Below are 27365 nucleotides of genomic sequence, written 5' to 3'. Positions count from 1 at the left end.
CGTGGAGAAGGAGTGTAAGCTGAGGGATGACTTAATAGATGGTGAGGGAAAGGTTTGGTTTGTTGATGGTTCGAGTTTTACAACGGCAGAGGGACAGACTAAAACAGGTTTTACTGTAGAAGATAGTGAGAAGTTATCTGTGCAGGACAACTAGCATGTTTCATATTTGCTTGAGTAGCAGGGATAGTAGCTTTAACGGAAGCGTGTAAAGCTGCAGAGAAACAAGATGTGACAATATACACTGATAGCCAGTATGCATTTGGTACATTACATTTCTTTGTGGTGCAGTGGGTGAGACGAGGTGTGACAGCCTCTACAGGGAAACCTGTAGAACATGCCAAACTCTTGCAAAATCTGCTGGAGGCAGAGTTATTACCCAGTAGGATTGCCGTTTGTAAATGTGTAGCACACATGTGAGGGAAAGATCCAGTTGCATTAGGGAATGCTTTTGCAGATAAGATCGCGAAAGAGGCAACTTTACGAGTACATGGTGTTAACGTTTTAGCAGTGCAACACCAGCAGACGTTGGCTATTATGCGGAATGCACTGGCAGACATGTATAGCCCCTCACCGACTACAGGAAAAAAAATGTAACCTACAGAAGGAGCGAGCTTGCAGGATGGTGTTTGTTATCTGTGTGATAAACCAATACTGCCTTAGAATTTGTATAAGACTGCTGCTATTTTGCGCCATGGGTTTTGCCATGTCGCAACAGGAGGGAGATGACAGCAATAGTTTATACTTTAAGATTAAATACCTTTTTAAAAAAAAATAATAATAATTTGTAAGTCGTGTATGGTATGTTGCAAGCACAATTCTCGGGGTAATTTGAGACATAAGAGAGGGAAATTCCCCACACCCAGTCACCCATTTCAAGCTATTCACATGGACTTTATAGAGCTGTCCAACTGTAATAACTATAAGTACTGTTTAGTGATAGTTTGCCCTTTTTCAAAGTGGGTAGAGATCGTCCTAACTAGGGAAGCAGATGCCATTTCGGTTGCCAAAGCAATATGTAAGAATATCATTTGGAACATGGGATTCCAGAGACCATTTATAGTAATAATGGTCCACACTTTGTAAATGAAGTGATTAGATTAATGGCACAACATCTAGGGATAACACTAAAAACATCATGGTTTATATTACCCACAAAGTGCAGGGTTGGTAGAGAGAACTAATGGAACAGTAAAGTTAAGACTTAGGGAGACACGCAGGACATGGTTAGACTGTATAGAATTAGTTAAGATGTATATGAATGTACATGAGGATTACTCCAACAGAGAATGGTCTGACTCTTTGAGATTATATATGTTAGAGTATTTAGAGTTCTAGTCTTCTGTAGTGATGATAGAAGAGCAGAAGAGAGAGCAGATTAGATGCTTAAAATGTTTAAAAGTAAAGAAGTCTTGAGAACAAATGATCTGCCAGATGATTCTGTTCTCCGCAGGAGCAGAGTCTGAAGTCTGGAGATTGGATGTTGATAAGGCCATGGAGAGGAAGTGCTGGTCCAGTCCGCGGTGGGAAGGTCCATATCGGATGCTGCTGACGACGACCACAGCAGTGAAGATTGCTGAAAGGATTACTTGGATACATCAAGCGCACTGCAAGAAGGTGACACACATCCAGGCCAGCTCGGGGTAAGTGGCAGGAAGACCGGGTACAAAGGGGGGGGGAAAGCCTCCAGGGCCCCTCGTCTCAATCCGGTGAAGAAACCAACTGAGCCACAGGTACTCATCAGAATGGCTGGGAATGTGCTGTGCGCCTTCTTGTGCCTGTGGACCCAGAGTGGGATGACAGGAGCGCACTGGGACAGAGCAAACCACAACCAGTACCTGCATGGGTTTTCAACAACTACTGGTGGCAGTTTGTGAACACAACCGCTTACATAAAGAACGAGACCAATGGTTATGCTTGTGATGCCACTGGCTACACATTCTTCAGGACTGTGGCCATATAGCATCACTGAGAGCGAGACAGTTTGTTTGGTTGCCTTGGCAACACATCCAGGAGTAAACGTACTTGGAACACTGCCAACTTTTCAACTTCTGAACCTGAATGGACGGTTGATTCACCAGTAGCTGGGAAGGTGAACTGCTCTGGTACGACAGACCTGCTAGTCTGACTCCAAGAATCTGACTCGCTGCAGGACACTGAACAGCTAAATGAACTGGAAACAGGCCAGTTGCCTATGTGTATGAAGGGCAATGGATTAGTCCAAGTTGGAGATTTACCATGAAATCTGTGCAACGTCACCTATTCTTTGTGTCCTCTGCAAGAAGGATGCAAACAGAGAAGCCTTTTGTCTACATTTGCATCATGAACACTTCTCTAAGCTGGTTGAGGCTTTGAGCCAAGAAGATCAAAACAGCTTGATCCAATTTCCTTTACAAAGCTTTTTCTGTGGTGACAACAGGACAGGAGAAGTTGTAAAAGCGGATAATTCACCAGTTGACTCTAACCCCCACAGGATGCCTATAGCGAAAAGATTTGGGGGGTTGATAGGAGTCATAAAGAAGGGTGTTGACCAGGCTACAGCTTTGAAGTTAGCTGAGAGCCACATGGACAAACGATAAAGTCAACTGATGTGTTTGAATGTCTATGTCTGTATACAGTTGGATTGTAGTGACATATGATTTTTGAGTATGTTGATTCTTCTTGTTTGACTGTGACATTCAGTTGTTTACTTGCAGGAATACATAATGAATCGCACGACAGGAGTAGATGCACCACAAGGCTGGATAGCTTGGTTACTGTCTGGTCCTTGGTGGCATCTTCTTTTAAAAATATTAATTCCTGTTTTTGGACTGTTGACATTTGATTTGCTTATGTATAGGATGCATTTTACCGTGTATAAGATCAATGCGAACTAAGATGATTTCTAATACATTTGTTAATTATGTACTTTTAGAACAATATGAATTGACTGAAATGAATGACATGACAGAAGTCTGTGTATAAAGGACGCCTGCGCTGAAATTGTCAAGCAAGAGGTGCATGGCTAAGAATATACTACACAGGAATAATTTGGAGCATAAAAATCACAAAACAGGAGGGAATGTTAGAGTGAATTGTTAATGTTTGTCATTTCTATGCTTGCCAACTCTGATGAAAGGGATTCCACTGTCCTTCCCCCCAGATTCTCGAGGTTCTGGTTGGGGGGGGCTGTAATGTTTTATTGCAGATACATCCTATCTGGAAGATCTGCTTCTTTTGATGTAAGCTTCCTGCGTTTACGACCCTTTGGTCAGCAGGAGGTCTCTCTCTCACACACACACACACACACACACACACACACACACACACACACACACACACACACACACACACACACACACACATTCCTACTTACATATAGAAGTTCACACATATACATACAAAGCCTTGTCTTAGAACTATGTGGGCGTTACTTCTTGTGTGAACTGTCTCTCAATAAAAGGCAGCAGGAGGAGGCCATCGTCGGGGTCATTCGTGATGAGCTAAGATACCAACGAGGCCTCCCTTGCGCAAGTAATCGATCGATCGACTGTCTTGTTTTCTTTCATGATGAATAAGTCTCTAGAACTAGCGGGGCTTGTGGGAACAGACCCAACAACTGTCACTCCTGATTGTAGACCAACCTGATGCATGAACTGGTTTATCGAGCATCACTCTGAACCAGTATGTATCTAATGTTTGGGATAATGCAAAACACACACAAGGCACGGAGGTCAAGAGTGTGTTTGTACTAGAGATGGCACGATACCACTTTTTTATGTCCGATACTGATACCGATATCATAAATTTGGATATCTGCCGATACCGATATGAATCCGATATAGTGTGCTTTTTAATCAATAAAACTGTTTTTTTAATATCTTGCTGCATTTTGTATAAGTTCATACTCAAGTTTAAATAAACAACAACACTAAAGCTATTCTGTTATACCTGTATGTAAAAAATACACTGCACCCAAAATATTTCATAGTTCAGCAACACTGATCAATCTAATAAACTTAAACCTACTCCATCCTCCCTATTCTGGTATTTTAAAGAGTACTTAGCAGAAATATTAAGCAAACTAACAAATAGGGTTGCAAACTCCCAGCAAAAAAAAAAAAAAAGGGAACCACCCCCCACCCTCCACCTCATGATGCTTAATCAAAGTAATCAACTTTTATTTGATGCAGTGTGAAAAAAAAATGCACAGAATTAAATTATTTTTCAAGAATAATTAAATAGATTCAATATCTTTCTTCAACAGAATTGCAGACTGCACAGATGGTATCTTCCCAAAGGAAAAAGTACTATAGCTTACTAGGGTATATTAGACTTAACAGTTACTATATACAGTAATGGACTTCTATACATTTTACATCAGATTAAAACTTTGGGTGTAAGATTCAGATAATTATTTATTAAAAGCTAGACATTTTAAATGAGAATAAGAAAGATAAGTATGTCTTTGTGCCCCCTTTTCCCTGTTCATGCCCTATCGGCCCCCCTGGCTAAACTTTGCTAGATCCGCCCCTGCACAGTTACCAGCCGTCAGCTACGTAGAAAAAGATCCTGGTGTAGAAAGTAATATTAAATAAATTCTAACAACAGCTTATCAAGCTTAAACGTGCTGCTGTTGTTCAGCCGCTGGTTTCTTCTTTCTGGTGCAAAGTGTGCCAAAAACAAAGAAGAGAGACGGACTCGCGACAGAAAAGCCGATCAGCTGATCATTAAGCAGTTTCATGAAGTAGCGGCAGGAGTATATATCGGTTGTTAAGCTTAACGTGGGAATGCTTTACGAACATTCAGAGATGAACTTACACACTTGCTTTACTTCTCTCTGGGATAACTTCCTTGGAGATGAAACGCTGGTTTGCTAGCGAGGCTACAAATACACACAGCCGCTCTATCACGTGACGCATACTGCTCCAACGTGCTACGGTTATGAGCCGAGTTACTCCATGTCGCAAGTTTTGTGAGGTGGTTTTTGATATTTAATGGATCGGATTACATTTTTTATTTCTCGCCGATATCCGATCCAGTAATTTAGGTCAGTATCGGACCGATCTGGACCAAAGGTCAATTAATATTAATTCATATTAATTAATTTTACACAGCATCTAGTAAAATTAAGCTTTACAGTGAGACGACTACATGATTAAAACCACCAACATCATCTCTGTTAATAAAAAGATTATGCGTGTATACACACACACACACACACACACACACACACACACACACACACAAATCAAAAGTTAATCTGATTTTCTTCTGATAGACTTATTAGAAATTTATAACAGAGAGCTCATGTTTAGAATACAGAGGAATAAATAAATATATTTTTTTAAAAATTCGAAGAAACTGTAGTATTTGAAAACGTGACTTATAGTTTGGGTAAAAACAAAAAAACAAAGAAAGGTCATCAATGGTTTTGACTCCCTCAGTGTTTGATGGGTGAGGATGACATGAACACTGCAGCACAGAAACCATGAAATACTTACAGAAAGTGGAACTAAATACACAGTTTATTAAATGGATCAAATCAAATTAATTTCTATTTAATATATATGTCATTATTAAATGGGATAAACATTTCCAATTTTTAATGAATGAATGAGTTATTTCATTCATTTGGACACACTTGGTCCTGCAGATTGGATTCAAACTCAGGCCCACCGCCTCACTAATTCAATTCAATTTTATTTTCTTTAAGTAGCACCAAATTACAACCGTCGCCTCAAAGCCTTTGATGTTGTAAGGTAAAGACCCTACAGTAATAAAGAGAAACCCCAAAAATCAGACGCCCCCCTCTGGTCAAGCACTTTGGCAAAAGTGGGAATGAAAAACTCCCTTTGAACAGGAAGAAACCTCCGGCAGAACCAGGCTGAGGTGAGGGGAGGAAGACGGGACAAAAGACATGATGTGGACGAGAGCCAGAGATTAATAATAACTCAGAATTAAATGCAGATTGATGTATAAACACGTGGTGAGTGAAAAAAGGTGACAGAAGGAGAAACAGTGCATCATGGGAATCCCTGAGCCATCACACTCCTCACTGCTGCCCTCACCTCCTTCTTACTTTGGACTTCCTGTTTCCAGACGGTTAGTTTTCTATGTAAAACTGCTTCAGTGTCTCTTTATTTTTCTGCAGCCAGACAAATAGAAACAGTAAAAAAAAAAGTGTAATTTCTCTTGCCTGCACATTTGCAGTACACGTTGATCCAGTACAGTACATGAAAATAAAGGCACCAGTAAATATTGGACACTGAGTCTACATTGGCACTGGCCATCACTTTCTTTAATGGCATCAGGTGATGTCTAGTTTTGCTACCAAACAAAGTGATTTGCATCCCTTAACGCTGGCCTTCCTACATTAAACGTGTGATGACAGCAGCATGATTATAACTGCACAACCTGAAACTGAAGCCAAACCAACTAGAACCCGTGTGGACGTTTCCAAACTTTCCACAGAAAGAGACGGTAATAAGGTTTATCTGTGTTAACTGGACTCAATCACAACATAAGAACCACCGACCCAATGCTGTCAGCAGGTCTCTGTCACACAACCAAAAGAGCTGCAGTGCACTGGAGAATGGAGACAGGACCCTTGGGTGTCCTACATGGCGGCGGCGCACACAGTTGCAGCAGCTCGATGTACCACTGGTCTAGTTTTTAAGTATTTATTTTCGTGAATGTTGCATTGACCAGAGACATCTCTCAATTTCATTGTACTTATGACAATGACAATAAAGAATATTCTATTCTATTCTGTTTTATCTGGCATCATACAATGAGCGCAGACCCCTGGTGGATTGGGTCACTGATTAGACTGGGATCTGGGAAGTTTGGAAGCTGTTTACCGAACTGTTCCTGAGGACTTTTGGCTTGGGGGCAGAGATGGGCTGGTCTGCAGTTAAGTGTGGAGTGGTTGTTAGATGGCTATAGCCACTAGTCTGCGGCATCTTAACACGACTCACTGAGCATCTTTGGCACTTTTTTCCTGCAGCTGTGAACCAGTTTTTTGGTTTTTTTTTTACTTATATTTTTATTGAAGAAAAAAAAAAGGACTTGTTACAATAAAGTGCATTGATATTATTTAGTCAAAAAAAAAAGAAAAGAAAAAAAACCTTTTTCTTAGTCCTTTTGTTTTACATTCTGATAGCAAAAAAAAATAAAATAAACTCAGTGGCTTGACAGTGTGTTACATAATGCAGCATGTTTAACTTATTTACAAAGACTACATTAGGTACATATTATGAAGTTGAGGGTCAACCTGACATTGTACGATACATGGGAGATACACCAATTCAGGGCTGGTCTTACCTAAATTCAGGGCGGATGGGGGACACAAAGCTAATCCATTTATTCCATATTTTGTAGAATTTGTCTTTTCGAATTTTTAAAAAGAATGTCAATTTTTCCATTTTAAATATTTCGAAAACCACATTAAACCAATCCTCAAGTGTTGGCGGAGTTGGATTTAACCACTTTCTGGTTATTGATTTTTTGCTGGCCGCTAATAGCGCTTGTAAGAGTTTTGTGTCCCCTCCCCGGACCGAGCCAGCAACCAAGCCCAAGTACAAATTTACAAAATTGATGTCAAATTTTATCTTAAAAACCTCACACAGAGTTTTAATGAATTCCCAGCCAGTAATTTTTTAAGTTAGGGCAGTCCCAAAAGATATGGTAATGATGTGCCTCTTCTGATCCACATCTTCTCCAGCATTCCGCTGTCCCATTTTTATATTTAATTTGATGAGGGGTTTTGAAAAATCTAATAGTTCTTCCAACAGTGGTCTCTCCAAGATAAAGAACTTGTTGAGTACCAATGAAAATTACAAATCCTCTCCCAGTTCTCGTTTGTTATACCCATCCCCGATTCCAATTCCCATTTAATCTTAATATTTTGAGTAGTATCCTTCCTTGCTTGAAGGAGCACATCATATAGTTTGGAGATTGCCTTTCTCAGAGAACTATCATATGCTAATTTAACTATCTTAAAAATTTCTGACTCAACCGTATTTGGGTTTGGGATATTGCAATGTTTGTTAAAATAATCCCTCATTTGAAGAAACCTGAAGAAATCTACTTGTCTTAGGCCATTTCTTATTTGTAAAGACTGGAAACCCTGTAGTGTCCCTTTATGTGTGAAGGAATGGAATGTTGTTAGTCCACTCTTTATCCGGGACTGAAATCTATTATCACTTTCATTTGGTTTAAAATCTGTGTCATAAGCACACCATCTAAATACTTTTAGTATTCGTTCACTACCACATATTTTAGTCACTTTATTCCATAGTTTTAAAGTGTGGCTTATCCATGGTCCTTTATCTTCTAAACGGTCTGCCAATTTTTTATCCGCAATTGAGGCTTGTAGTTGAAATTTAGGGGTTGTATTGAATTCTATGGATTTCCACTTAGCTTTCAAATTAGGGTTACACCATTGCAGCAGGGGGATGACCTGAGATGCATAATAGTAGTATTGTAAGCATGGGAGCATTGCCCCCCCCCCCTTTTGCCTTGCTTAACTGTAAAATACTAAATTTAATTCTTGGTTTTTTCCCATGCCAAATAAATCCATTTGTCCCATTCCCCGAACTGTGTTTGACTTACTTCAACAGGCAAAGTTCTAAATAAATAGAGGAGTCTTGGGAGTACGTTCATTTTCACTGCTAATATCCTTGAATTTAAATTTAAGAAAGGCACCAGATTCCACCTATCTAAATCAGATTTCATGGCCTGTGACAAGGGACCATAATTTACTTGTGATAGATTAGAAATATTCTTAGTTAGAATTATTCCTAAGTATTTAAGTGATTCAGCTTCCCAATTTATATTATAATTATCCCGTAAAGTTTTAGATGCTGTATAGTTTAGTGTCATTACCTGTGTTTTGTTTAGGTTTAATTTATAACCAGACAGTTCTCCAAAGACGGATAGAGAGGACATCAACTCCTCAAATGATTCTTCAGGTTCCCTCAAAAAGACCAAGACATCATCTGCAAACATTGCAACTTTTTGTTCTTCCCCAGCAACTACAATACCTTTAATTTTGGTATTGTTTCTTATAAACTGACCAAGAGGCTCAATATAAAGTGCAAATAAAAGTGGTGAGACTGGACAACCCTGCCTGGTCCCTCTTTCTAGAGTAAGTGATTCAGATAAATCTCCATTGACTTTCACGCGAGCCCTTGGTTTATCATAGAGGGATTGTATTATTAAGATAAATTTATTGTGGAAACCAAAAGTCTTCAGTACCCTATAAAGAAAAAGCCATCTGACTGAATCAAAGGCTTTCTCAGCGTCCAGTCCCACCAACACTGCCTGGACCCCATCTCTGTTTATTTGTTCCATAACATGTAGGGAACGCCTTGTGTTGTCCACTGTTTGCCTTTGTTGGATGAAACCACACTGATCAAGGTCTATTATGTCAGGTAAATTTTTTTCTAATCTCCGTGCCAGAATTGCTGTAAATAGTTTATAGTCCAAATTTAATACACTAATCGGTCGATAACTGCTACATTCTGTCCTATCTTTACCCTCTTTGGTAATGATGGAGATAACTGCTTCCTTCCACGAAGGGGGTAATTTACCCTTTTGCATAATCCAGTTGAATGTTTTCAATAGAATAGGAAGCAAGTCCTCTTTAAGGCTTTTGTACCACTCTGCAGTGTACCCATCCGAACCCGGAGTCTTGCCTACTTTTAATTTAGATATTGCCAGGTGAAGTTCTTTGGTTGTTATTGGTTGGAGTAAACGTTCATTTTGGAGATTCGTTAAAGTTGGTAGTTTTAATTTGTTCAAAAAATTATCAATTTTTATTTCATCCGTTGTTTGTGGTTGGGTATACAGTTCTTTATAGAACAACTCTAAGCTCTCTTGAATTTTCTCTAATTGATTTTCAATTATCTTTGAGGGTTTTTTTATTTTAAGAATTGTGTTTTCCAGTCTCTGTTTACGCAGTTTATAGGCTAAGACTTTAAAGCAGGGGTGTCCAAACTCCGGCCCGCGGGCCGCAGTTGGGGGCCATTTTTAATTGGCCCGCAAGTAATTTTATAAATAGAATAGAATATGGCCCGCACTTCAACTTTTGCTTCAGTGTATTGCACTTCTTAGTTTTAACACCAGGGGGAGCTACTGTTGATCAAGGCAGTTGCTCCACCAAAAAGAACAATCACAGAAGAAATTTACCCCAAGTTACTAAACATGGCAGAACCAAAGAAGCGAAAGGTAGAAAGTGAGTGCAGAAAATTTCAGACACGGTGGGAGAGTGAATATTTCTTCAAAGAATTCAAGTGTATCTGTTTGATCTGCACTGAAACTGTGGCAGTTATGAAAGAGTATAATGTACCACGTCATTATGAAACCAAACATCAGGCCTATGCATCCTACACTGGTGCTGAGCGAGAGCAGAAATTAAAGGGTAGCTCTCCTGCGGGGTCAGCAACAGTATTTTTTTCGTGCTCAAAAGGTCCAGGAAAAGGCTACCATAGCCAGCCATGAGGTCGCCCAACTCATCGCAAGACATGGCAAGCCTTTTTCAGATGGAGACCTCATAAAACACTGCCTCGTTAAAGTCACTGAAATAATGTGCCCGGAAAAAGTGCAGGACTCAGCATGTCCAGGAATACAGTTGTGCGACGCATTGAAGACTCGTCAGCCAACATTAAACTGCAACTGTCTGATAAAGCTGTGCTTTTGATTTTTACTCCATCGCATGCGATGAGAGCACCGATGCCACAGACGCCGCACAGCTGCTAATTTTTTTGCGGGGAGTGGACGAGAGCAGGAGCACTTTAGGTGAGTAAAAAATATATTCCACAGTACCCGTGTGTTAATAAGCATGCATGTGCAGGTACACATGCTTCAAATATCAATAATGCGCATCAATTCTGTCACTACCCTGCTTTTGCGCACCACTTTCTTATATGCGTTTTTCTTGTTAACACACAGAGTACACACCGCTGTGCACAGCGCACGTACACGCAAAGTCAGCTGATCTCATCTGATGCAGATTTGCTCCTTGATCAAGTGACATTTGTCCGGATTTTTGGCACGAGTGGCGTACGATCAGCACCGCAGCTGGATGGCCCGATTTACATACCCAGCGCATCTGATACTCACCAGAATAATTTACTAAAATTATATGCACTCCTGTTATTAAGTCCGGTGTTGATAACAGTTTCAAACGAACGTTAATAGGTGTGTTGCTAAGCCTAAGAACTTAAATAACAAACTTGAAATTTGCCTGTCCCATTTTCCCCTTTATTGTTTTTTCTCTGTGCTGTAAATCTTCTGTCTAAGAGGAAATCTGAGGCTGCTGTTCTGAGAATGAGCTACCAAAGCTTTTTCTGAGTAAATCAATAAAGATCCATTTATGGAAAGCTGTGATGAAGGCAGTTTTGTCTTTAATTATATTCAACAATATAACATATTCGACCACTTTTAAGTGATTTTTCTAACTTTAATACACTAAAGTTAAGGTTATATACCTAATTTCTAGTAAGTGGCCCAGCCCCTCCTATATTTTTATGTATGTGGCCCTCAGTGAAAAAAGTTTGGACACCCCTGCTTTAGAGGATTTGCTTCCTATCTCATAATATTTCTGCTTTAAAAAAACAATTTTCTTTTGAGTTTCCTGCGTATAAATTTCATCGATTTCGACCTTTATTTTTTTTATTTCTTTTTTTTATCTCAGAATTACCTTTGTATCCATCTTCCCGTTGTAGTTGTTTTAACTTTGCCTGAAGGTTGACTAATTTTTGCAGCTTTATCTTTTTCAGATGGGAGGTCATTGAAATAATTTTTCCTCTCATTACTGCCTTTAGGGTGTCCCATAATATGATTTGCGACACTTCCCCGGTATCATTTAATTCAAGAAAATCTTTTATTTCTTTTCTTAACTTTTGTTTTAGTATGGGATTGTTTAATATAGTTGAATTCAGTTTCCACAGCACCTTCCTTGCTTTCTTCTCTAAACTCAAAGACAATGAAATGGGGCTATGATCTGAAAGATCTATCGTTTTAATTTTACATCCCTTTACTCTGGTACAATCATTACTGAACATAAAGAAATAGTCTATTCTAGAATAAGTCCTATGGGGACAGGAGTAGTGGGTATAGTCCCTGCTTTTAGGATGTAACTCTCTCCAAACATCAATTATCCCCAATTCCTAAATCAATTGATTAAATTTTTTTGTAAGAGCATTTGAGCTAATAGATGCTGAAGACAGATCTAGTTTAGGGTTCAATCTAATATTGAAATCACCTCCACAGATTACCAGGCCTTGTGAATTCACCATTAAATCAAATATTTGTTTATATATTGTCCAGTTACTTCCCGGAGGAATATACACATTTATAAACGTCATTTCCTGACCTTCAATTTTACCCGTAATTTTTATAAACCTTGCCTCCCCATCCTGTAGTTCTGATATATGTTCATAATTAATTGTATTTGAAATAAGTATAGCAACTCCTATCCCATGTCCTCCCTTGTATGAAGATGAAAATACGTTTTTAAAACCATCAGAATCATTCCCAGAGGAGGCCAAGACACTCAGGTCTGGCAGACCATTGCCAACCAACAGCCGTTTGAACTCCTTATCACCCGAATATGATAAGGATACGGAACTCATCAGAGTTGGTGGAAGGTTACGAAGAGTTGAGCAGTTGGAGCTAGACACCATCCACCCGATTATACTAGACCCAAAACATCCTCTGACTAAGCTCATCATCCAGGATTTTGATGAGACCCTCCTTCATCCTGGACCAGAGAGAGTGTTGGCTGAACTGCGTTGCCGGTTCTGGATCCTCCGGGGGAGGGAAGCAGTCAGACGGTATCAGAGGGACTGCAGGGAGTGTCAGGCTTGGCGTGCCAATCCTTCCATCCCGAAGATGGCAGATCTGCCACCAGCTCGTCTGCGTCTGTATAAACCACCCTTTTATTCAACTGGAGTCGATTGTTTTGGACACTTTACTGTGAAAATTGGACGTCAAACAGAGAAGCGTTGGGGCATAGTCTTCAAGTGCATGACGACCCCTTGTGTGCATCTAGACCTCCTCGAGAGCCTTGACACTGACTCCTTTCTGATGTCGTTAAGGCGCTTTATTGCCAGAAGAGGCAAACCTTTTGAGCTCCTGTGTGACAACGGGACAAATTTTGTCGGTGGAGCCCGAGAGCTCCATGAGGCCTTTGAGACCATGGTGCCTCAGTTGAAGGAGCGTTTGGCAGAGCAGCAGATTGCTTTCCGTTTCAACCCCCCCAGTGCTCCTCACTTCGGTGGCGCCTGGGAGAGAGAGGTCAGGTCCGTGAAAACTGCTCTTAAGGTCGTACTCAAGGAGCAGATGGTCCCTGAAACTGTGCTTTGTACGGTCCTTGTGGAAGTGGAAGGCATCGTAAATGCTAAGCCTCTCGGCTACGTCTCATCAGACATAGCAGATCCAGACCCCATCACACCTAACATCCTGCTGATGGGACGCTATGATGCATCACTCCCTCAAGTGGTTTACGATCCCAGTAACCTTATCGGGAGTCGCAGATGGAGACATAGTCAAGTTCTTGTCGACCATTTCTGGTCCCGATTGATCTGTCACTACCTGCCTATCTTGCAAGACAGACAGAAGTGGCAGAAGGACGCGGAGTGCCTCAAACCGGACCAAGTGGTGCTCATAGTTGATCCTCAGCTCCCAAGAGCTTTATGGCCTGTCGGTAAGGTAACGACTACTTACCCTGGAGCTGATGGACGCATCCGGACTGCTGCCGTTAAGGTCAAAGATCGAACGTATGTTCGACCAGTAGCCCGCTTGGTCTCACTCCCTATGCTTGAAGATGATGATAAGGATCCACGTACCTGAGTGGCCTTTCTACCTTGGATTCGACTGTCTGTGCAGACAGTCGGGGGCGGCTGTGTTAGAAAGCCCACTGTTTACACGTTATTTGCTTGGTTGAAGTGTTGTGGTTTGTTTATAGATAGTGTTTGCGCTGTGGAAATTGATATGTCCTACGTCATTGAACTCACCATATCTATGCTTACGCTACTTGAATGCACCACTCTGTGCCGTGTGCTGCTAGTCTGCCTTTGTAGCTGCTAATAGCCAGCATTTTTCCTTGTGTCCTCTCACCAGCATCTCGTGGTTTTTGGTTTATTACTGTGTGTGAATGCCAGAAGGTGAGTTCTGTTTACATGATGTTGAGGATGTCAGCTGCTATTGTGTGTATTTGTTACCTCGTGACTATGCTAATGTTATCCTATGCTAATACGCTATGTAAGCTACTAAGTTAGTTAATGCTAATTATAAATCTTGTGTAATTGTTGAAGTTATTATAGACGTGAGTGTTGAATACAGTTCCTTGTGCTATCTCTGGGCTAGAATTATGTCTGGGCATGTTGAATGTTTTATGTGTGCTGTACTGATAGTTGCTTTATGTATGTTACTACAGACCACAGCTGAATAAATCACCTAAACTTGGAAGCTGCCTCCGTGTTCTTTAACGGGAACACACCCACCATACCTTGCCGCTCTAAATCAGCTAAACTCCTGGAGACAACATTCTCTCCATTTTACCCCCACTTCATATAAGCTGCTGCCTCGTAAACACAGTAAAACAAAAATTGCCACCAACAAACTAACAAAAAAAATAAAAAATAAAAATAAATAAAAAAATAAAAATAAATAAATAAAGTTGTGAACACTTAACAGTTCTCCCTCTTCTGACTTCCACCCACACGGTCCTCTTTCTGACCTGTAGCAAGTCCGGGGGAAAGCCTCCAACCCAAAATGAGTTGCAGGGCCCTCTACTGTGGGAACAGTCATGATGGTCCTCTCCCCTTTTGTCCCTTTACTTCGATCAAATTACTTAACACATTTATGTTAAGTGTGGCTCTTTATCTTGTCTTAACCGTCAATTATCACTACTAAAGTCCATTTGTTATAGTTAAGATTAAGTTTAACCTGTATTATCCAGTGATGAACGTCTGAACGCTTGCAGTTTGTCTTTGAAGCTGCGTGGCTTCGCCGCCTCCGAAGTTCGCCTTGTTCGCACAGGCTGCCATGCTGCTCGCTGAATCCTCTCCCAAAGTGACACTGGTTTTTCAATCACTTTTACCCGCAGTCCCCGGCTCGCCATGTCCGCTGTTGCCTCTTCCACCGTGTCATACGTTATCTTTCCATCTTTGTAATGTACTCTCAAACGGGCTGGATACAGGGTTTGGAAACGTATCTTGTTTTCCTTCAATGCACGCCTGGCTTCAGTATATTCCTTCCGCTTTTTCAGAATTGCTGAAGCGTAGTCATGGTCGATGCTAATTAGGTGATTATCCATAGTGAAACCTTTTTTCTGCCATGCCAGACGGATCACCTATTCCTTCATTTTAAAACTCTGGAATCTAACAAGGATAGATCTGGGCTTCACGTCTGGTGGAGGCTGCGGACCCAGGGCTCGGTGCGCTCTTTCAATGTGCATCTCCGTTGAGGCAAGGATTCCCAAATTTTCTTTGAGGACTTTCTCGATAAACGCTACCATTGCTTTTGCGTTTCCTTCTGCGCCCTCAGGTATTCCGTATATTCTCACATTCTCTCTCCTCGAGCGGCACTCCTGGTCTGTTAACTTCTCTTGTAGCTGCTCTTGCATTCGCAGCAGGCTTGTTAACACTTCTTCCATATCTTGTAGTTTCCTCTCATTTCCCTCAATCCTGCTCTCAGCTTCATCCAATCTAGCGTTTGTCTTTATGAACTCTGCCTTAATTTCTTGTCGATATTCACGTAGTTCTTTAAGTATTATTTTGTTCGTCACTTCTTCCTCCGTGTTAACTTCACCAGACATGTCTTCGCCGGAGCTAACAGTAGCGACATCATGCGCTAGCAAATTTGCCTCTTTTGTCGTTTGCGTAGTGGTCTTCCTGCTTTTTTGTTTCGTGGCCATCGTTCCCCTATCCAGAAGTTCACTAAGACTATTTTTGTCGTAGTAAATTGACTTTATGGGGTGATTCCTGAATTTTGATCGGGAGACTATGGTCTAAGCTACCATCGCTTAGTTGCCCCCGGAACCGGAAGTCCCTGTGAACCAGTTTCAACACTACCCAAGCCTGCACTGCATGGTTTCATTAAAGGACAGGCACGCACGACATGATGACCACACGTTTCTCATGCTTCTCTGAATTACACCCCACACAGCGATAACGTGCAAAAAAGTTCAAACACTTTATCTATGATGTATTCTCGTTTTTTTCTGATTCAGAGTCAAATCCATCTCATTTTAACAGAATCTATTACAACACACTGCACTAAATATTTACTTCCCAAATGAGTGGAGTTAATGTTGCAGCTGATCAGTGTTAATAATGCAATGACAGATCTAAAACAGGGACTCGGCCCTATTCTCACCTACTAGACCCATGCACGCATGTTTTTATATCATAGCTTTTGTTTTATGACATTTAAAAAAACATTTTCCGCACATATATATCATGCCTGTGTTTATGTCATTGACTATAAAGATTTAATCATAAAACTGTTTACATCATTTCATGTCATGTTTATTAGCCAAAGTTTTGATTTAGAGTCATAATTTGAGCATTTAAATGACTAAATCATAAGAGTGTAGAAGACTAAATCTAAAGCACCTTGAGGTAACTCGTGCTGTGATTTGGCAGTATGTGAATAAAACTGAAACTTTAGTTGACTAAAACATAAAGTGTAAAGGGTTGTTGTGATTTTACTGGTGAGTTTTGCTCAAGACCATTTAAAAAGCATCTGGTTTTCCTTCAAATGTGGAACGTGTCCCCATGTCTACTGCGCTCCCGCTCCCCCGGGGAGGAAACAGGGAGAATGGGATGCAGCTTTCTACCACTTTTCTACACAACTTAATTCGTTTTGATTGGATCTCGTCTCTCCAGAATATTTTCATCTTGTTTTTATTCTTTGATAAAATTGTCAGCAGATGGCCCCGCCCCTCCCTGAGCCTGCCGGAGGATTCTTCCTGTTAAAAGGGAGTTTTTCCTTCCCACTGTCGCCAAAGTGCTTGCTCATAGGGGGTCAAATGATTGTTGTATTATTGTAAGGTCTACATTACAATATAAAGCGCCTTGAGGCGACTGTTGTTGTGATTTGGTGCTGTATAAATAAAAATGAATTAAATTTTATCATCGTTTGGTGCATTAGTTTCCTCTATGCGGTTACATGCTGGGGCAGCAGGTTGAGGGTCGCAAATGGCAACAGCCAGTAATGCTATGGGGATGGAGGTGGACGTCTTTAGGGTGGTGTCACATAAGGACAAGGCTGGACAATACCTCCCACCCGCTCCATGACGTGCTGGCCGGTCACAGGAGCACGCTCAGTGAGAGTCCCAGATTACCCAAACGCACCACTGATCGGCACATTGTCATCTTATCTTATCAAAAAGGATTGGTCAAAGAAAGTGACATTGGAAGTGTATGTTGAAAGTAAAAGGCAAATCAACTCTGTATGTTCCTGATGCTCGAGTTTCATTCAGCTTATTAAGACATTCATATCCAAAGAACAGTTAATACTGGACAATATAACAATATAACAGTCAGAGCTTTTGTACTTACATCGGCCCCAAGTGATGTCGGTAGGTCACATTCAGCAGTGGGGCTTAAGTCCTGCCTCATTACCCAAATGGGTTCCTTTGGCTCATCAGGTGTGTAAGGAGATCTAACTGTTCTATTCTTCACCTCCTCTATGGCCTCCTTAATGTCTTTGATGGCTAAAGATATAGCATCCCTCTTCTCCACACTGTTCCTCACTGCTACTGGCTCCTTTACAGAAGTCTCAGCCTGCTGCTTGGCCGACTTCCCTCGACTGGCAGTCTTGTTGCTTTTGTGAGAGAATTTGTCTGGTTGGCGTTTTTCTTCTTTGTCTGTGGAATCTTTTGCAGCAGGATCAAAACTTTGTGAGCCTTTTTTAGCCCCATTAACACTGTTATCAGTATCGTCTTCTTGGTCGCAGCTGTCAACACGAGGATATGGAGCAAACTCTGCCTCCTTTTCTGGACTGTCTGACTCACCATCTGAACGTTCATCGTAGTGCCGCAGACGGGAGCCCACGGCCTCCTGCTGATGGTAATCGCCTTTACCTGCCCCGCTCTGTAACAGCTGCAAGCCGGTCGCTGTCTGCTGTCGAGACTCTCTATCGTTTGCCACATTTGCAGAAGTTGACACTGAGGTTGGAGCGTCACATATTTCCTCATACACATGCTCAGAGAGCGAATACGTGTCATATGGCTCAGAGTAAGCTTCAAGTCCAGCATCTAAACTTTCCAAGTCCTGACTGGATGAGACACACGTTCTCGCCCCCGATTGGCTGTAGGATTGGGTGTAGACACAGTTAGAGTAGCCACCATTTAGTGTCTCCTCTGCTTTATCTTCTCTTTGGGAATTTTGGATGTTAAGTAAGGATTCACGCGGCAGCATTAGGAACTGAAGAGCATAGTTAGGATGTGAATGGAGATGTTGCTGTTCAGCCTCTGCACTTTCAGTGTACTCTTCTGCCTCAGGCCGTAGCGGGAGGCTGTAGCTGTTTGCATCATCCTCGGACTCTCGCTGGGCCTCAGGCTCCAGAGACATCATCACTGGGATATCGTCTCCCTCTGCACGGTCAGTATGGGTGTGAAAGCCACTCTCAGTACTTGCTGAGCGGGCCAGCATAGAATCCTCCCTCTCACGTTCAGCTTCCTTGGTCATCTTAGCGTGCTGCTCCCTTTCCTGCTGTGCTCTCTCTGCCTCCCTCTGCTGCTTCATTCTGCTCCTCTGTTGTTGAGTTCTGAGCCGGGCCTCACTGTCGCCCTGTCTGCGATAACGTGTCACAGCAGGTCGGGGAATGGGCTGGATCTCTTGGGGCTTAGAAGACTGATCTCCATGTTGCAGCTCCACGTCTTGCTCCTCCTGTGGCTTGTGGTGCTGTAGCATCCCAACTCTGCTTTCAGCATTTGCACCACTGGCCATTTCTGTTGTGACACCAGCTGAAGTCTCACAGCATCTGTAGCGCTTGTCCTGGTTGCTGTGGTTATGGGACAGGCTGGTGTGGTGTTGATGGCGAGAAGGACCATCCATCGCCTCCATAACGTCTTGAACAAACTCTGTCTTTTGGGGGTTCATGGCTGTCTGGTTGGTAAAGTGGTGTCAGAGAACGGCTTAGGAATCCATCATCAACAGAGTAAAGGCTACTGGAAACGACTGCAATGGGTAAACAGAAAGACAGAAAATGTGAGTAAACAAAAATGTAACAATATGAGCGAAATATGTGTCTGATCCTACATTCTTGCTGGAAGTGATACGGCAGGGACTTGCATGGTTAACGGGCAAAAACAGTAACTGACAAGCTAAAGATTCACGCTTTTATTAACCCAACACATGTTAAAACTTCAATTGTCACTTTTCTCCCTTGAATCTGTACAGACCAATACTCTGTGTGGGTATCCGCTTATCTCTGAAAGAGAAGGACTGAATAGCACCCCATCTAACAGGTAACGATACCTTACTCTGTTTGGGACTCTTTGCTTTGGCTGTTTCTGCCCAAGTTCCTGCAACACTCAGTCACTCAGTGACGTAATGAAAGTACGCATAAAAACAGACGCTTGTCCCTCCATAATGTGGTTATTTTAAATATAAGAGAAAGAGAGAACTTTAAGAAATTAATATAGCCACTCTAAATCTTCCCCATGGTAACGAAAACTAATTTAAAGAGTAGTTTCCTAAGTTTGAAATTCTAATACTGTGACAACCCTACCTGTCACGTTACCCACTGAGACATAAGCTATAAAGCCTGGCCGAACTGAATTTGACATCATTACTTAAAACTATAAATGAGTAACTTCCACAGTGTATGCACTCACCAGTATCCATCATGTAGTCAAAATCCCAATACTTAAAAATAGGAAAGCATGAATAAAACGGGCAACTATCCAGAAACAAAAATAAATTTTTAGAGTTTGTAAAGACTTTTCAGTTTCAGAAGCAGCATTCCTGCTCAGGCCAGCAAACAGCATCCTTGTTTGAAATCATTAACAATATGATCCACAGCCAGGTGGAAATTTCACCAACACTCCTTCAGTAGCTTTCATATGCACTCCTATCTGGAACAACCCCAGTGCTGCGATCAACAAGAAACTGCTATACTTTTGGAAATGGATTAAAAAAGATCTGGAAATTATTTCTCACGATAATACTGTTGGCATCGCAGCATTGCCCCAGCCCCATACTCGTGGATGGGGGCAGTTCCAGATTCCAGTAATGGGAACCACGTGACTATTTCCATTTTATTTAGTATTTATTTATTCATTTATTTATTTCTTTTCCATCCCCCTCTTGGCTCACCCTTCTGGTAATCCATCTATAAAAACACATATACACAGACACACACTTCTGTGTGGAGGACTTAATGAGATCCGTAGAGGTTTCATTATACATTTGGTCTGCTTGTTATGTTGTTTATGTTAAATATTAGGTTTTAATTGCTTGTCTTCATGAACGCTGAAACGAACACGTATAACTCGGGTGGCCAAATGGACAAATACAGATACTGTATGTTTATTTTCTGATTACATTTATGGCAGATCTTCTAATAATCAGCAGTGTGTGTATTTTAAAGATTTACAATGGCCTCTATGAGCCATTTCCTCTGTTCTTTAAGGACTGTGATCTACCCAAAGATTTTTAAAAATGTATTTTCAAAGATACTTAGATAAAGTATAAAGATAAAGAGACCTCTGTTAGCATGTTAAATGCTAAAGTTCACCACCGTACAATCACAAAGACTGAACTTGTCTGTCTTATTTGGAACGGTTGCCATGGCAAAGCTTTTCCTCTCTAAGAACATGGCAGCACAGCTTAGGTGTGCAAAGTTGTATCTGGACAAACCAAAAAACATCTGGAACAATGTTCCTTGGACAGACAAGACTGAGACGTCTGACCACAATGAGACTGCTGTTTAGGGGAAAAGCAAACAGCTACAAAAACCTCATAGCAGCTGTCGAGCATGGTGGAGGAGGGGTGATGATTTGGGTTGCGTTGCAGCCATACAACCTTGGTACCTTGCAGTCATTCACTCAATGAATATCAAAGTATGATCAGATAAGAGATCGTCTATTCAGCAGCTAAAGCTTGGCCCAAATTGGGTCAAAGACGCTGAACACACCAGCGAAATCTGCAACAGAATATCTGAAAAAAAAAGAAAAGAATCAAGTGTTGCAACAGGCCTAAGTTCAGATTTCAGATCAATACGATGTGTGCATAAACAAATGACTGCAAAGCTCAACAAACTGAAACAACAATGTGAAAAAGAGTAAGCTAAAATTCCTCTTCAACAATGTGAGCGACTGACAAAATGATACAGACAACAATTACTTCAAACGACAAAGCGCCTGTACACACTGTTAAATGATTAGAAGTATTATTCTCAGCACAGTCAAAGTCCTGTGGGAACTTTTTTCTTACATAAAAATTTGACACTGTGTCTTATTTGTTATGAGATTTGTGTTTGGGAACATGAGCCACCCCGGAGCTGGCCTCAGTTTTCCTCCTCATGCACAGACAGCCACGCACACGTGGTTCCATGTGTGAGGACTATTGTACTTTAATATTTCCAACATCACTTTATCTTTTTCTAAAACACTACAGCAGTCGTTCATATGTTTGGTAGAAGTCACCTTCAGGAGGAATAAAGCAAAACTACCCAGATTTTCCAATTTCATCCAGGTTTTCTGAATTTTCTACACAACCAGCAGCTTTCCTGTCAACAACTACATCAGCAAAACATCTGTTTGATTTCAAATTCTGCTTTTACAAAAGCTCAGCTGAAGTCCTGCTTTGAATGAAGCACGCAATAAGAAACATCGAGAAACGATCGACCCATCGCACCGAGCTGGATGGACTGGTTAGCCCCGCCGTGGCTCTGCACCTGGAGACAACAGGGCCTCTATGTGCCGATTTATTCATGTCCGCTCTGCGTGGGTCCGACACACAGCCTCACAAAGACACTGCCATTTCGGATTTTCCTTCACTCTAAATCCTGGTTTGACGTTTCGTCTACGGAGCGCAGTTTTCCGTCTAACCACTCCTCAGTGAACAGACCGCGTAGCGAAGCTCCACAGAACAACAATAACAATGATGATGATGATGATGATGATGATGATAACAACAGCCCAGCCCGGAGACGTTTGCTTTGTCTCGCTCGGTGGGTCGGGCCTGAACCCACCGTACTGAACACGAACCTGCTCACAGGAGTGATGTTGCTAAAGGATGCAGGTCCTCTGCGCTACGGCCACACCGTCCTCCATCTTCCCTGTAGCGGTGCGCGCGTGTGTGTGCGCGCGCGCGCGTGCGCTCCGCAGCCGTTCAGCACCTCCTTCCGCTCACCGCCACCGTCACATCACCATAAAGCACAACAAATAACAAAGTTTATGCGTTTTTAAAAGAGAACATTGTCTGGGTGAAAAAGCTTCATATAGTCACACCGGTCAATATAAAATATATATGAAAAAAAAATACATATATATATATATATATATATATATATATATATAACTGTATAAACTGTAAAACTGTAAAAACTGTAAAAACGCTGTGCAGTATCACCGCTTTGCATTATTTTGAATTATGTTCCGATTGATGGTCTGGCGCCTCCTCCACACGGATATCTTTAATCAAAGATGCTGCGCCTCTTTGTCACTCTGCTTTTGTGTGTTCTCTGTGAAAGCCTGGACTCAGCTGTAACACTACAACTGTAAGACCGACTTCGTAACATTGATGTCTGCTTCTTCTTGTTAGGTGCTGACGGGTGTTTGTGTTTGCTGATATACTTTGTGACATTTTTGTGACCTTCTACCAACAGACTATAGATGCAAATGAGCTTTGAGCTGTTTCTGACAGTTGGCATTGTGTGGCCAGGTGAGACAGCAGAGGTGTGAGTGAAGGTAGAGACAGCTTCTGTTTATAAGGAGAGGCGAGCAGGCCTGTCTGTGCCTAATGACGTCCACGATGAGTTCAAAAACAAAAAGAAAACAAACTACTTCAATGAAATAAATACTGAATAATTATTTGAACTGACTTGTAACATTTTATTAACACGTGTGCATGTGCCATATAAACTATATGAATTTATTATTATATCACCTCTCTGCCTTTAGTCCTGTTCATTACTGTTATTAGTTGATACTATTGTTAGAGAGATATGATTTGTTTCATAGTGTCTAACAAGCTTCTAACAGCTTGTTTCTGCTCTCAGTGAAAATACTCACACTTTCTCTGTGTATTAAAACATTTTAATGTTAATTTTAATTCAAAATAAGTTGCATAAACAAGTATAGCTCATTGCTACATTAGAGCACAAACATGAGTGAAAGATTCATTTCCACATATAAGAAGCTCTTCAGTAACACAATAAAGTGAAATCAAACTATCCAGTTATGAACTGTAGATTAATGTCAGCTAAATCAGTTTGCTCAGGAACAAATGAAACACTAAAATAAATCTAATACTGAATTATATCTCATGTTTAACTTCCACTGATTGGAGTGTATTCTGTGACCATTTTCCAAACAAATTCGCAAATAGGCAGTGTCTTGATAATTTACTTTTATTAAAAAAAATTAAATTTAAAAAAGGGAATTATCAGAATCAGGATACTTTAATAATCCCTGATGAAATTCTGTGATTACAGTCGCTTCAAGACAATAAAGACAGTAACAGAGGGCAAACAACGCCACCCTCAGGTGTGACGAGCAACGACAACACACAAAATCATGACCTGAGTCATACCAGTCCCACAGAGTATCAGGGCCCACCTCTCCACTGTCATTTTCTACCATAATTCTGTTGATTTCTTCTTCTTTCATTTTTCCTGAAAATTGTTGGTTGTTTTAAACATCAGTATTCAGCCTCCATAATCCATTTCTTAGATTGTTATTAATTTGCAACGGTAACAGTAGAGGTGCATGATCACATAAGTCAATACATCCTATTTGGCAGTTTGGTATTCTGTGACGGTCTCTCTTAAATTAAAAAATCAGTCCTGGAATGCAGCACATGTGTGAGTGTAGTCTGGTCCCTAAATCTCTCCTGAGGTCTATCACTCACTTATTCTGACATGAGAGTTTCTAATGTAGGAGGGTTAAGAGACTGCTATGAAGGAGTCTAATCTGGGATTGAGCCGTATGTTCCAGTCTCCTCCACAAATGACAATACCTCTTGAACCAACCAGTAAATCAAAAATATTTCTGTAAAAACGGAAATCATTACCTGCTGGGACACATACAGTCAAAAAGCTCATTTCCACTCCCTCAGTTTTCCCAGAAACTAGAACATACCATCCATCCTCATCTGATTCAAATGGGACTTTATATAAAATCAGGATGGCTACTCCTCATCTATGACCAGATTTGGAGACTTTAGAGACTTACTTCTTACTTCTGCTAATTGAGGTCAGGATCCCATTTACATTTAGAGATATTACTTTGATATTATTTACACTTTGCACAGTTGTAATGAAATAAATGGAGCTCCAAGAAGCAAAAATATAGTTTTTATTGAAATAACAAGAATTACAAAATACATTCTTGTGTTCAGAGCAAAACACCAAACTGAGGAACATACATTGAGATTTTTAGATTTCATAAAGATCACATAAGACGCACGATTATCTGAGAGATAAAATGCATCTGAAATATTATGTTGTTACAAACTTAGTCACTGCACAAGCGATGCGTACAATGTTATCAGGTGTGGTAAACTCCAATGAGAGTCCTCATTGTTCAGTTGTAGGGACTGGCTCCTGTAGCATAGCGATGCCAGTTTCGAGTGTTCTCAGGTTCCACTTTCCAAGCTGCTTCCTGAATGTTGAATCTGCTGGTACCACATCACCAGGTAGGAGCTTTGTGATGTGACAGTCTGTGGTCCTGTCCCCCCGTAGAAATGAACAATATCACTCCTGTGGGAATAATGCCTATCAAATACTTGATGGTACTGTGTGACTGTACTGGGAGTAAGTTTGAGCTTTGGCCTTGAAATCCTTGAGTGAAATCCAATGACTATTTCAAAACAATGAGTGAAATACATTTAGGAAAGTTCACATAGGCAGTGAAGTCTGTATGTGTTCCCGCTCAGGCTAACTCAATCCAAGTGGAATGAATACGTGTGAGACTTTTAAAGCATGTACCCCAAACACGAATCCAAGGAACTGCACGGTTGCTTTGAACCTGAGTAGCATGCAGGTGAGCAAGAACTGCTGAAAGGCTGAGACTGAATATCCTCCAGGTGTGTCTTGATAAACATGAATACTGTTAGTAATATGCTGTAGTCGGGTAAACCAGTGAAGCATTTAACTTTATCTGCATCGTGTATGAAGGATTCTTCAGCAGGAACATCTGCTGTTTGTATCGAGATGGTAAATCAAACCTCTCCGTCCTGAGATTTTGGCATTCTCTAATTGGTTGATGTCATTTACAGTCATATCGGATTGAGTTGATACACTTTGAGAGCATCTCGAAGGAGAGTCAGACACAGAGGGCACAGAGAGGTGGTCTTCTTCCTGCTGAATCTCCTGATGTGTTGAGCTGCTCCTTGCTCATCATTACGTTCTTTTTTCTTTTCTTTTTTCTTCCAGGTCTGCCTCTGCTTGAATTTCACAAGACTGTTATGTGCCCGTCTCTTCTGGGGTGACGTGACGTGTTTGAAAATATTAGTCACATAGTCAGGTGAAAGAGGAGAACACACGGGAAAGCATGATGAAGTAAAAAAAATGTGTTCAAGGAGAAAAACAGTTGAGGACCAATGTGAGGAACATTTTCAAACTGTAATCCCTTTCACTTTTTCAGTAGATGCTGCACGCCATGCGTTAGATCCACCAACAACAAATTTCATTTCATTTATTCATTTATAAAGCACATTTAATAACAACAGGGCTTTGACCAAAGTGCTGTACAACATAACAATTAAACAGTGACATTAACAACAACAACAGATAAAATTTAAAAGCAGATTAGGATAAAAGAATTGGTAACTCTCCTACAGTTTCGAAAGCCAGAGTAAAAAAATATGTTTTAAGATGCGATTTAAAAAGAGTAACAGTTGGGGCCTTTCTAATGCCCGATCTCCTCTATGAACCATCCTAGACTTATGTAAAGTAAGGAGTAGGTGATCACTTGATCGGAGGGCTCTAGAGGGCGTATACAGCTGCACAAGGTCAGACAAATAGTCCGGTGCCTGGCCATTTAGCACTTTATAAGTTAAAAGTAAGATTTTAAATTTAATTCTAAAACGCACTGGAAGCCAATGAAGGGAAGCAAGCACCGGAGTAATATGTTGGTGTTTCTTCACACGAGTCAAAAGGCGAGCTGCAGCATTCTGTACAAGTTGGAGCCAGGCCAAGCTGGACTGACTAACACCCACATAAAGTGAATTGCAGTAATCCAGTTGAGATAAAACAAACGCATGAATTGCTCGTTCCATGTTTCTAAAGGATAGAAAAGATCTCACTTTGGATAAATGATTTAACCTACAGTGTCAAAGTCTTGTTGTATATTTCAGGACTTTATTACTGACAGACTGTAAATGAATTGCTTTAAGAAAATAAGAGGTGGGTGGCTGCAACCAGCAACATTGTTATTGGATGATCCCAAGTGGTTATCACGTCCAAGATGGCGGACAGCTCTTGAACGACATGCGCATGACGTCATGTGTAAAACCTCTATAGCAACCACGGCAGTTTGTCTTGAAACGAACTGTAATCATCGCATTTCAACTTCCTTCTCAAAAAAAGAATGGATCTAATCTAAACATTTGGACTTTTTTCTAAAAATGACCTGTTATGTAGATTTGTCTTGACCCTAATACCCTCTCGTATTTATTACTTATTAGCATCTAAACACACGTACGTCTTCACTTGGTCCAGTTTACTGGTGAATTCCTCACACTGTCACTTTGAAACTGTTGTGGTTTTGGAAAGTAAAGCTTGACCGCTCAGCATCCTGCTCTCTGGGGCAAGTTTCTCTGTGGTCATGAGGACCCGGCACGCCTGTTTCACAGCAAGTTAGTCAGTAGAATCAAACTTGAGACAAATCAGCCTCATGAGAACTACTAATAATGTCAGAAAGCATTTTGGGGAGAAATTTGAGAGGAGAAGAGGAGATCTTATTTTAGTTTGACCCCACTCACATCTGTTAACATGGAGCAGGAGTTCATGACCTGCAGACAGTAGATGACAGAGACGGCGTTGTTTTCTACACTCACTGCTCCAGTCTAAATATCCTTGGGCAGGATACTAATGAAATCAAAATGAAATAAAGGATGTAAATATTTCATTTGATACATAATGAACATAAAATAATGGACCCCCCCCCATACCTTTTCCTCTATATGCTAATTACCCGA

The 27365-nt window shown here is 41.0% G+C and overlaps 1 protein-coding gene across 2 annotated transcripts in view; it reads right to left on the bottom strand.

Annotated features, from left to right (window-relative positions):
* apba1a (amyloid beta (A4) precursor protein-binding, family A, member 1a) overlaps positions 1 to 22322 on the bottom strand; it is a 91053-nt gene extending 68731 nt beyond the window's left edge. Inside the window, exons 1-2 of one of the 2 annotated variants that reach the window (XM_063488701.1) lie at positions 22211 to 22322; positions 17553 to 19175 (exon numbers count right to left, since the gene is read on the bottom strand). In XM_063488701.1, coding sequence (XP_063344771.1) covers positions 17553 to 19097 — 1545 coding nt within the window. In that variant the 5' untranslated portion in view covers positions 19098 to 19175; positions 22211 to 22322. Of the gene's footprint in view, positions 1 to 17552; positions 19176 to 22194 lie in introns of both variants that reach the window. The other variant, XM_063488700.1, reaches the window with a different exon arrangement.
* Between the last annotated feature and the right edge of the window lie 5043 nt (positions 22323 to 27365).

Source organism: Pelmatolapia mariae, linkage group LG12, assembly GCF_036321145.2.
Source record: "Pelmatolapia mariae isolate MD_Pm_ZW linkage group LG12, Pm_UMD_F_2, whole genome shotgun sequence".
Classification (NCBI taxonomy): Eukaryota; Metazoa; Chordata; class Actinopteri; order Cichliformes; family Cichlidae; genus Pelmatolapia; species Pelmatolapia mariae.
Note: the sequence above shows the minus strand (reverse complement) of the source record. Positions and strands in the feature narration are given on the sequence as shown.